Below are 12,452 nucleotides of genomic sequence, written 5' to 3'. Positions count from 1 at the left end.
TGGGGAGAAAATAGGGCAGTGGGATTAGGCTTTTAGTTTGCTCTAACTCTAGCAAAGAGCAGGCACAGATATGATGGACTGAATGGCCCTCTTCTGTTCTGTAAACTACTATGTTTTTGTTACGTGCGGGGTCGACTGCATTTAGAAGTAGAGCCGTAAGAGGTCAGTGTTGTCCAAGATGTAAATACAAATGTTAAAAATAAATGAGTGGGTTCCCTGATTTCCCTGTAAGGCTTAGTTTTGATTAGTCCCCACCATTGTCAGATAGCTTGCTGGTATTCACTGTCCAGGTTCACACATAAAGAACAACCTTTTGGGCAAGGTACTGGAGCATGCCCAGCAACCATGGAATCATAACCTGGCAAGAAGTCAGATCCTTTAGATGAGGCAAGAAAATTCACTTAAACTAAGGGGTTGATTTTAACTCCTAGTGGGTGTGTGTGAAACTTCTTCATTTGAGGCCTGGGATATTTTAATTCCCGGGCCCCATCTGCATGCCGCCAGTCTGCTGCCCACCTGAAACAGGCAGAAAGTAGCAGCTGGCCGGTGGGCAGGAGTGGAGGTTTGGATGGTCAGAGGCAGCTGGCCAGGACCAAAGGATGGCTTGCCAGCAAGCAGGTGAAATGCAGAAAGGGGGTTTCGGGAGGGTCTCACAGTGGGGGGGGCAGAAGTCCAAGGCAGGTAGCCGTGACTTTCCTTGTGGTGCGTGGAGCAGTATCCCTACTCCTGGCACACAAAGGAAAGTTTTTCACTTACCTTGGAGGGCCTCTTCATCCTTTCAGACAGCTGCCAACCTGCCTTCACCAGGCGGGAAAGCCGCAATGGCTTCCCTGCTCAAGCCCAGGTTTAAATGTTATAATATGATAACAACCTGCATTAATTCATAAGGCTCCCTTCTGCTTCCGATGGGCACCTCAGCCACCTAACTGCAGTGAGAAGTTAAAATGGTGGCCAGCTGGACTCCAATGGGAACCGGGCAGTAAGGCAGAACACTCCATTTTAAAGGTCCCCCTTGTCCCGTTCCTTCTAGGTGGAGTGGATTAAAATGAACCCCCAAGTGTTAATGACAAAATTTTATATTGTAGCTGATGCAGTGCAACAGTGTGCAATTCCACCTATCGCACAAGTAGATTTTATAAACTGAAATCAAAAATATAAGCAACACTAACAATATCTTACTCGTAAACTGTTGTCCATCCGTTTTCATTGTTCTTTGTTGCCAGGAGACCGGTGTTGCCATGGTAAGTCATCATTGCTAAGTCGTGACCCTGGGCAGATACCCTTTTCAAGGCCCCATTGTTGCTGATGGTTAACCAATATACCTGACCACCAGGTACCACGAGCCAGAGAGGTGCACCATTAGCATCTCTGCGAATATGTAGCGAATTACCATTGTTGCCAGTGATGGTGCTGATGTCGCCCTCACTATTGTAACTGAAGTTATAAACATAGTCTGCTGTTATCAGGTTCAAGGTGTTCAGGTGGGTCCCATTCATGTTAAAGAGATACAGCTCTTGATCTGCTGGGGAAGCCACTTCATATACGTTCAAGGGGCTGTAGAGGGGTTTATTCCTAGTCACCGCTCGGATACGGATGTTGCCAAGGTCTGCTATGTATAATGTGCCATCTGGAGAAACAGCCAAGGAGGTCGGTGTTTTCAGCTTTGCGTCCTTGGCATATCCACCATCACCTAGACGTGGAGCAGATGCAATAATATTAATAACAACAAAAGTACTTTTTTAATCACCAGTGGAACCGTTAGAATAAATCTAGAATCCCATATACAAAGCTGATGAGAAATTTGGGTGAAAAATGCAGGCCTATCACTCACCCAAAACTTCAGCCATTGTTTGTTACAAATCTCTCTTTCCCCCTCTCATCACTTACCATTAGCTGGAGATGCTCTATTTATTCTGTGGTCATTATTTTGAGGTTTTGAACAGGTTATGGTTAATATATTGCCAACTTCACTTCTACTATGCTTCCTTTATTAGTTACAGGTATTGAAGTACAGCCATTTTTGTAAATTTCTTTTTTAATTTTCTCCTGTTCTGAAAGTGCTGACACTTGCTGGGGTGCAGTGATGCGAGTGCCAGCAGACCACTGATACCTCCCCCGAGAGTCTAAACAGCGAGCATCAACACGTTATTCAACCAATTAGGGGATATCACAGCCGAGCCAGATCCTCCTCACTACAGGCATTTCAGCACCAGAATCCTTGATTGAAGTTTCACTTCCCTCACACAGAGGTGCTGATGCCAATTGTGGTGACTCAAGTGCATCAGCTAACTCATTAACAAACCCCAGGCTATTATGGTCTGTATGGCTTCGTACTACACAAAGATTGACTTTATCCACTAGATCATCAAGAGAGCTCAGCACCTTTGTATTTCATGTAAGAATAAAAAGAATGAACAAGGAACCACCAGTGCTTTTATAGAAGCAACTATTTGCAATCTAATAACTGCTATTCAGACTTAAGCTCACATTCTATTTTTTACCTTTCTCCTCTATATTTGTTCAATAGTACACACTTGCATTATGGGCTATTTAACATTCACAGACAAATTTTGTTGTCTGTTAAAGGGGCACAGTCTTTGTGGAGCAGGTATTGTGGCAAACTTTTATTTTTTGTTTGTTTGCAAACACAAGACATGACAATTTGAATCATGTGTCACCTTGCCTTAGTTGGTTGCACTCATGCCTTTAGGACAGTAGGTTGTGGGTTTAAACCCACAACAGGGCTTGATCTCATAATCCTGACTGACACTCTAGTGCAGTACTGAGGGAGTCATGCATTGTCAGACATGCTGCTTTTTGGATAAGGCATTAAAACGAGGCCCTGTCTGCCTCTACTGGGAAGATAGGAAGATGGTAGGATTGGAAGGATAAGGTCAATAAAATTATAGGCCTTCCTCGTCCAAACTAACTGAACTGAAAAAAAATAAATGCATCAATCCAAGCTGTTCCACTACGATGAATATAATATAAGGTTTCACTCCTTCTGCAAAAAAAAGATAGTCAAAAAATTTTTGTGAAGATACTGCCCCTTAAAAATTTTTTTTTTTTTAACAGAACAAGACTATCAAATTAGAAAGACTTTGTCTGTAAGAAATATTAACTTTCATCAGGGGTACAATTAGATTTTTTAAATTGGCAGCCGATCAGATTATCTGCATATCATATTTGGCATCCTGCCTGAAAAGCTCTCTTAATTAAAACATGTGTGAGTTTCCTAATTTATTTCCTTTGACTCCTGTTTTTGACAGTCTCCTACAGAGTGAAGGCAAGACAACATTTTAACACATTTTACAGGGGGATTATCAATTTTGCTCAGAAGTTAGAACATCTAGAACAAACACAAATCGTTTGTTATAATGGCATTATGCATGGGGATTGGGGGGCACAATGGACAATACATTGTCCTTTCACCTCTGGGACCTGGGTTTAAATCTAGCTCAGATCAATGAGCTGAAAGGTGCTACATAATTGAGTTTGGACAGTCTCAATTCAGTTCCAAATGGGCAGTTCACAGAACTGCATTGGAAAAATGTCACAATGGTGCAGTAGAAGGCACTCTTCTGAGATATGGGTTGATGCATATTGTTGGGAACAGAAAAGCCTAACCTGGGAGTGGTTGATAGAAAAGCCTAACTTGAGAGTGGTTGATATCGACACTGGGTGCTTGAAGATGGAGAGTGTTCCATTCTGCAGCAGCTTCATCAGTACAAACTTTACACAAAAAGAAGTTAAAAAAATTATGAGATTACACCTAACTGATAGTGATAGAGACATTTCATTGAGAACAGTATTATATTTTATTGTTCCTTGGAGTGACGATGGCTGAGGCAGGACAGGGCTCTGTTGTGATGGTCCTCGTGGTCATCGTCACAGAGCCCACTGTCACTCACTATTCATGCTTACAGATGAAGAATAGCATGTCCATGTACTTTCCATGAGTGTGTCTGTCAACCATGGAGCAAGGATCTGAATAAGAGTCACAACCTTCAGGAGGGGTAAGGGAGAGAATAGAAACAATAAGAGAAAGGGAAAAAAAACAACTTATATTTGGCAACAATATCAACCCAGGCTACTGCCTATGGGAAAATCCTGCCTCTTGCACATGAATGATGTATAACTATAGTAACAGATCTGATGTACAAGGTACGATAGCTTTCAGTTTGAAATTCAAGACAATTATTTTACTAGGGTGAGGAGCAGACACAACTCAGTAATACCAATGAGTAATGCAAACCCACAGGCACTATTCTATCAACCTTACTGAATTAAATATTTGGAATTCACTAGCAGTACAATGATACCTGTCTCACTCTTTGACAGTTTCATGTCAGTTGTTTAAAACAAGGCTCAGCTCTGTACCTTAAAATACAATCACTATTTGACTTTGAAAACAATTTTGTTCTAATTTTGTCTCCTCTTCCTCTGAAGGCACTGACTCTTGCTCGCTTATCGTTCTATATACGTTGACAGTCCTCCAGTACTTTGTCCAAATGGCTGTTCTTCATGTGTGAGCCTCGATGGTGCATGTTGACTGGCTGCTCAAATGTGAAGGGCATGATAGATGAGCCAGATCCTTTTCTTACCTAATGTTCGCACACAAATACTTTGCAGCAGGGGCCACTGGACAGAAATCAGGAGTAGGAAACAGAGTCGATTTTTCGCCTCCATATATCACCCACTTCTGCCATGCCAGCTGAGATCAGCTAACTCAGCACAGACCAGATATCCAACCTGGGACCTTCTCATCCATATGATTCAATGATACACCAGATGAAACCTTTGTTCAGTAGAGTGCCAGACAGTTGTTCTTACTAACTCTTAGTCAGGCAGGTAGACTGTCACTTACACTACTTCTCTGGCTCATCTCATCTCGCCCTGGTGGTAAATTGTCAAGGTGCAAAGTCAGCAGCAGAGCTTTTGATATACTGATAAAATGACCCTGCAAACACAAGTATAAGATGTGAAGAAGATACTTGATTTCCGCAAAGAATGAATTACGGGAATTTTGTTCACATAATAAAAAAAAAATCCTAACTTCTAAAGAGAGATTGCAATATTTCAGGATGCACAAATCAAAATTTAAAAATGAATAAAGATTGGCCTCGGTGCTCCAGTAACAATGAGCAATAAAGCCCAGACAGCCCCAGCTTGGTCTTTGCTGAGTTAGTTGATTTGAGTCTGGGTGAGTTGGTGGGTGGGGGCAGGGGGAGGTGGTGGTGGCAGGGGACATAGTGAGAGATACAGTTGGCCTCAATGCCCTTTGTTTGATAATCGCTCCTGTGAAGCGCCTTGGGACGTTTTACTACGTTAAAGGTGCTATATAAATGCAAGTTGTTGTTGTTGTTGGGTGACAGAAGGAAAAGTCAGCCACGGTTTCCAATCTTGATGGTTGTGCAGTAAACCCAGCTGGAAAGTGAATGAGTGTGCACTTAGGGCAATCACAGGATTGTGCTTGGCTGTGATGGCCCCTACGGTTGAAGTGCTTTCCAACGCTCACTGTCTAGGCTAATCCATGAAGGACGGCCACTTGGGCCAGAGACCCATAAGTGCTCATGGAACCATCCCCTAGGATAAGGAGGGGAGAAAATAGAGAGAAAAGTAATACAGAAGTTAAAACAGTTGGCAAGGACAAGCAGTGATAAATGGATGTCTTTTGCTTTTGATACAAAAAAATGATCATAAAGAGTTTGGCAAATGGATAGCAATGTAAAATCTGCTTTATTTGAATACCCTTTTATAACCTGATTAGGAGCATCATTTCCATAATAGACGTTTCAGCCGATTCCTTTGAATCTCATTTGTGCGTTATTAAACCATGGAGCGCACTGCTGTGAGGACTGGTTATGATATAGTACGTGCATTTATAGGCATTCCCTTACTTCAAGTAAGTCTCCCGTTTTGCACATGCCAATAGTAGTGGCATTGGGGAAGCCAGGGATACTTCAAGCTCCCCCTCCCCCAATAAGGAGAACACCACTAATAAATTATGGACACGCTGTCTAAACTAAAAGCCAATAACCAGTTTCTCAGTGACAATTGTTAAATTTGTGCCAATAAAACATTCAATATCTTACAGTCCCCATTGATCATGGAAAGTTTTGAGCAAACAGGTGGAAACCACATGGTCACATTCAGTGGTCACCTGCATGTGTATTACACATCTAAATATGGGAGCCACTCTCCTCAGTAACCTTAGACATCCTGGATCTGTACAATATCAAGGACTGCATTTCTGACAACACCCAAGACCTGAATTTTCATTGGTCCTGACTGTTGCTATCAGAGGCAGTGCTCAACACGTGCTCTCCAATGGGCCCAACAGAGATTGGAAGGACACTGGAAGTTGAAACGGTGAGAGGGGCACAAGTGGGTCACGAGTCTCTGCCTCAGTTCCACTCTGATGCTGTGATAGGTTAAACACAAGATGTAAAGCAAACGTGCGGCCTCATCAATTTTGCCCAGCCACTCAGGATTGGCATCCAACTACAGAATCACTGGAGCTGATGGGCTGCATTAATGGTCAATTTAATATCAACATTTAAAAGTGAAGCCACATGTTCTCGCCCAGCATAACATCTGTGCTAACAGCAGAGAACCTTTAGACTAGGGTCAGTGTGAAAGAAATTGTTGTATTGACTAAATTGAAGTGTCAGGCCAGAAGTCCAATTTTGGATTTGCTTGCAAATTTCTCAAATGTAAACTTGGCTCCTAAACTTCTTTTTAAAAACCAGATTCCACTTTTTATGCTTACTTTTGATTCTCATGATGTGGAAACATTCATGATTAAAGTTACTAATGAATACTTATCAGCAGCAAAGCAAATCTCAGAGCTAAAGCCATGATTCCTTTGTCCTCATCCAGTTTTGGTCTTTGCAAAAATTGACAACCTTAATCACCACTAATTGCCCTCCACTGTAACATTCAGTAGGCTGGTGATCTTGTTTTAAGAGTACTTTGGGATAATTCCATATTGTCTGTAATCTATGTTCTTTGCCTAAATAACCCCAGAGAACAGGATCAAACCAATTGTAGAGTGAATGCAGGATAGGATAGAGTAAAAAGATCCACCCTACGCAAATTTCTGCCTCTGAGTAATCCCTTTATTAATACTTTTTTTTATAAAAGGTACACAGTCATGTGTTATATCACTGCCTATAGGTGATTCCAGTCTAATATCATACACTATCATGTAATCATTAATAAACTTGAACTGACCGTAAGAAAGAACTGTGCTATAAGGTTTTCACCTTTTGTGAAGTCCAAAATGGGGAGGAAGGAGGAATGGAACAGAGATTGGGGTTTAGAGACAAGAGAACAACATGGCTCAATCATCATGCTATATAGGCAGGAACTCTGGTGGAGCAAAGTTTATTTAGAGTGAAAATTGAGAATTCTGTAACTGGACTGGAAGAATGTTTCCAATTTCCATGTGGGTGAAAAGGTATGTGCACATTATTTTGTTGTAAACATGTTTGAAAAGTTATCTTTTACTGTATAGTTTTCAATTATCAGAATTATTGAGTAGCCAGTTCCAAAACTGAAATGTCCACTCAGGTGGACGTTACTCAACTGGAAAGTACCTTTCAGCCAATCAGATCATTCAACTGACGCACAAGTGAACATCATTAATCACTGGATTACAATCATAGAAAGGTTACAGCACGAAAGGAGGCCATTCGGCCCATCGAGTCCGTGCCGGCAAACTGTGGTTTTTGGACAAATCTCGACTGAATACAGCATTACCTGAGAAGCAGTTACAGTTGGGGTCGATCTTGCAGTCACATTCCGTTGACATGCCAGCAAATATGAAGATCTCGCCGTTGGTAGTGACCTGCTGTATACGGTTGATCTTCCTCTCGTCCGTCTCCGCTATGTAAAGTACCCCACTGTGAGAAACACCAATGGCTCTGGCTGACTCCAGAGTGGAGTGAATGGCCACCTTGCTCATGAGGAAATGGTTGATGCCTGGTACCTGGCAGTGGATAGGCCGGCCTGCAACAATCCGTACACGACTAGTTTCTGAGACCTGCAGCACAATGTTGTTGTCAAGCACGTAGAGGGAATTATCGATGGGGTTGACTGCCAGGTCAGTCGGCCATTCAAGGCGCACCTGCAAAGATCAATGATTTGGATTTGAGGCATGGTTAGTAAGTTTGCAGATGACACCAAGATTGGTGGCATCGTGGACAGTGAAGGTGGTTATCTAGGATTGCAACGGGATCTTGATAAATTGGGCCAGTGGGCCGATGAATGGCAGATGGAGTTTAATTTAGATAAATGTGAGGTGATGCATTTTGGGAGATCGAATCGGGCCAGGACCTACTCCGTTAATGGTAGGGCGTTGGGGAGAGTTATAGAACAAAGAGATCTAGGAGTACAGGTTCATAGCTCCTTGAAAGTGGAGTCACAGGTGGATAGGGTGGTGAAGAAGGCATTCAGCTTGCTTGGTTTCATTGGTCAGAACATTGAATACAGGAGTTGGGATGTCTTGTTGAAGTTGTACAAGACATTAGTTAGGCCACACTTGGAATACTGTGTACAGTTCTGGTCACCCTATTATAGAAAGGATATTATTAAACTAGAAAGAGTGCAGAAAAGATTTACTAGGATGCTGCCGGGACTTGATGGTTTGACTTATAGGGAGAGGTTAGATAGACTGGGACTTTTTTCCCTGGAGAGTAGGAGGTTGAGGGGTGATCTTGTAGAAGTCTATAAAATAATGAGGGGCATAGATAAGGTAGATAGTCAAAATCTTTTCCCAAAGGTAGGGGAGTCTATAACGAGGGGACATAGATTTAAGGTGAGAGGGGAGAGATACAAAAGGGTCCAGAGGGGCAATTTTTTCACTCAAAGGGTGGTGAGTGTCTGGAACGAGCTGCCAGAGGCAGTAGTAGAGGCGGGTACAATTTTGTCTTTTAAAAAGCATTTGGACAGTTACATGGGTAAGATGGGAATAGAGGGATATGGGCCAAGTGCAGGCAATTGGGACTAGCTTGGTGGTATAAACTGGGCGACATGGACATGTTGGGCCGAAGGGCCTGTTTCCATGTTGTAAACTTCTATGATTCTATGATAATAGACTGTCTAAGAACAGCAAATTTGCTGTCCAATTTCTTGATATGTATTTGAGCAAAGGCAAACAGTGGAATTTTTTTTTTAGTGGGACAGCTTAAGAGGGAAGCCATTGACTATAATTTTCTTTGACTATTTGTTCATAAATCTTTTAATTAGCTTCAAATATTTATTTCTGTACAATATTCTCTCCAAATCCTCATTCCTACCTTGGACTGATACACAAGCATCAGGCACAAGACTTCTGGAAACACTGATACTGTATGGATCTTAACCTTACTGAGTTTATTTGAATAACTGTTACACTCTTAACGCTAAGCACTGCTTGGAATGGATGAGGCAGTTGGTTTCCAAATGAAAGATAGAGCAGAAAGTGGTATGTACTTTAAAGGCAACAAGCATCCAATTTCTAGACATGACTTGTATTACAGAAGCAAGAAAATGTATTGCCATCCAGAGTGAGAGATTGTAAGCAGTTCAGATCAAGTTAATCAGATTATGGTTCTCGAGTTTCTTTAGGGCACAAAGCGATTAGTGATTTAAATCAGCTTGTTCACACAAGTCTGATTCCATCCTTGTGGCTCCAGCACAGTTGGCTTTGTACCATGATGGAATGGCAATTTATGTTCTGGACTAGCATCTGAGTTAATGTCCTTTTCAATGGAAAAACTTCTTTCTTTTCATTTGAATCTTTAATTTCTCCTACAATCTTCAGATATTTTAAAACTAAGCTTGGTGTCACCAAATTATGACTTCATGATTTACCTTGTCTCTTTTACTCTTTTCAACCTTGGTGGTCATAGAAAGTTACGGCACAGAAGGAGGCCATTCAGCCCATCGTGTCCATGCTAGCTGAAAAAGAGTTATCCAGCTTAATCCTACTTTCCAGTACTTGGTCCGTAGCCTTGTAGGTTATGGCACTTCAAGCGCACATCCAAATACTTTTTAAATGAGTTGAGGGTTTCTGCCTCTACCACCCTTTCGGGCAGTGAGTTCCACCCACCCTCTGGGTGAAATAATTTCCCTTAGCTCCCCTCTAATCTTTCTAATTATTTTAAATCTATGCCCCCTGGTCACTGACCCCTCTGCTAAGGGAAATAGATCCTCCCTATCCACTCTATCTAGTCCAGTCATAATTTTATATTTCTCAATTAAATCTCCCCTCAGCCTCCTTTGTTCCAAAGAAAACAACCCCAGCCTATCCAATCTTTTCTCATAGCTAAAATTCTCCAGCCCTGGCAATATTCTCGTAAATCTCCTCCGTACCCTCTCTAGTACAATCACATCTTTCCTGTAATGTGGTGACCAGAACTGTACGCAGTACTCAAGCTGTGGCCTAACCAATGTTTTATACAATTCCAGCATAACCTCCCTGCTCTTATACTCTATGCCTTGGCTAATAAAGGAAAGTATCCCGTATGCCTTCATAACCACCTTATCTATTTGTCCTGCTACTTTCAGGGATCTGTGGACATGCATTCCAAGGACCCTTTGTTCCTCTACACCTCTCAGTATCCTCCCAAGTATTGTGTACACCCTTGCCATGTTTGCCCTCCCCAAATGCATTACCTCGCACTTCTCTGGATTGAATTCCATTTGCCACTTTTCTGCCCACCTAACCAGTCCATTGATATCTTCCTGCAGTCTACAGCTTTCCTCCTCACTATCAACCACGTGGCCAATTGTTGTATCACCTGCAAACTTCTTGATCAAGCCCCCCACATTCAAGTCCAAATCATTAATGTATACCACAAAAAGCAAGGGACCGAGTACTGAGCCTTGTGGAATCCCATTGCTAACAGCCCTCCAATCGCAAAAACACTCATCAACCATTCCCCTTTGCTTCCTGCCACTAAGCCACTTTTGGATCCAACTAGCTACTTTCCCTTGGATCCCATGGGCTTTAACTTTTTGGACCAATCTGCCAGGTGGGACCTTGTCAAAAGCGTTGCTAAAATCCATGTAGACGACATCAAATGCATTACTCTCATCGAACCTCCTTGTTACCTCCTCAAAAAATTCAATCAGACACGACCTTCCGTTAACAAATCCATGCTGACTGTCCTTGACTAACCCGTGCCTTTCTAAATGACGATTTATGCTGTCCCTCAAAATTGATTCCATTAATTTGCCCACCACTGAGATTAGACTGACTGGCATATAATTACTTGTTCTATCTCTTTCTCCCTTTTTAAATAATGGTACAACATTAGCAGTCCTCCAATCTTCCAGCACCATGCCTGTAGCCTGCAGGATTGGAAAATGATGGTCAGAGCCTCTGCTATTTCCTCCTTTGCTTCTCTTAACAGCCTGGGATACATTTCATCTGGGCCTGGTGATTTATCTACTTTCAAAGATGCTAAAACCTTTAATACTTCCTCTCTCACTATGTTTATCCCACTATGTGGTGTGCTGCATATGGGACTTACTGTGAATTGTCCGAAAATCCACCAAAAAAATTTAAATTTGTAGTTATATCATGCATGTGTAGGCACAAATATATTGAGCTATGTGAAAAATATGGAAATAGAGCAAGCTGATGTTCACTTCGGTCACCTAATAATGGTTGAAATAAGAAATGAAGTTAAACAGAGGATAGAAATTACAAAAATGGCATTTAACAAGATGAAGCAGTTTCTGTGTAATTGTAAAATTAAGCTGTGGATAAGAGGTAGTCTTAGATTAACAGCTCATTCATTATCAATGGGCAGAAAATCCATCCCTGAAAGCTTAAGTGTTATGTGTGCTCAATAGCATTGTATGGATGCAGAAACCGACCTTTTGAACATTGAAGAAAGCAGAAGACTAGAGGCATTTGAGTCACTGTGCATCAGAAATAGACTGAAAATGAAGACTGACTAATGACAGGGCCTTTGAAGCAGTGCAAGAGAGAACAGGTCATCCTTCTCAACCTGTCTGCAGCCTTTGACACGGTTGAGCACACCATCTTCCTCCAACGCCTCCCCTCTGTCGTGCAGCTGGGTGGGACTGCCCTCGCCTGGTTCCATTCTTATCTATCCTGTTGTAGCCAGAGAATCACCTGCAATGGTTTCTCTTCTCGCTCCCACACCGTTACCTCTGGAGTCCCCCAGGATCTATCCTTGGCCCTTTCCTATTTCTCATTTACATGCTGCCCCTCAGTGACATCATCCGAAAACACAACCGCAGGTTCCACGTGTACGCTGACGACACCCAGCTCTACCTTACCACCATCTCCCTCGACCCCTCCACAGTCTTTGATTTGTACCCTGCTCGTCAGTGAGCAAAAATTTCCTCCAACTAAATATTGGGAAGACTGAAGCCATTGTTTTCGGTCCCTGCTGCAAACTTAGTTCCCTAGCCACCAACTCCATCCCTCT

The 12,452-nt window shown here is 42.2% G+C and overlaps 1 protein-coding gene across 5 annotated transcripts in view; it reads right to left on the bottom strand.

Annotated features, from left to right (window-relative positions):
• Positions 1-12,452, bottom strand: part of tenm1 (teneurin transmembrane protein 1) — a 539,174-nt gene that overhangs the window by 60,442 nt on the left and 466,280 nt on the right. For all 5 annotated transcript variants that reach the window (XM_067997123.1, XM_067997125.1, XM_067997124.1 and 2 more), the window contains 2 exons: positions 7,765-8,131; positions 1,180-1,690 (listed from right to left, as the gene is read on the bottom strand). In XM_067997123.1, the coding sequence (XP_067853224.1) occupies positions 1,180-1,690; positions 7,765-8,131 (878 nt within the window). The remainder of the gene's footprint in view (positions 1-1,179; positions 1,691-7,764; positions 8,132-12,452) is intronic.

The sequence above is a fragment of the Heptranchias perlo genome, chromosome 15 (genome assembly GCF_035084215.1).
Source record: "Heptranchias perlo isolate sHepPer1 chromosome 15, sHepPer1.hap1, whole genome shotgun sequence".
Classification (NCBI taxonomy): Eukaryota; Metazoa; Chordata; class Chondrichthyes; order Hexanchiformes; family Hexanchidae; genus Heptranchias; species Heptranchias perlo.
This window is presented reverse-complemented; position numbering and strand designations above follow the sequence as displayed.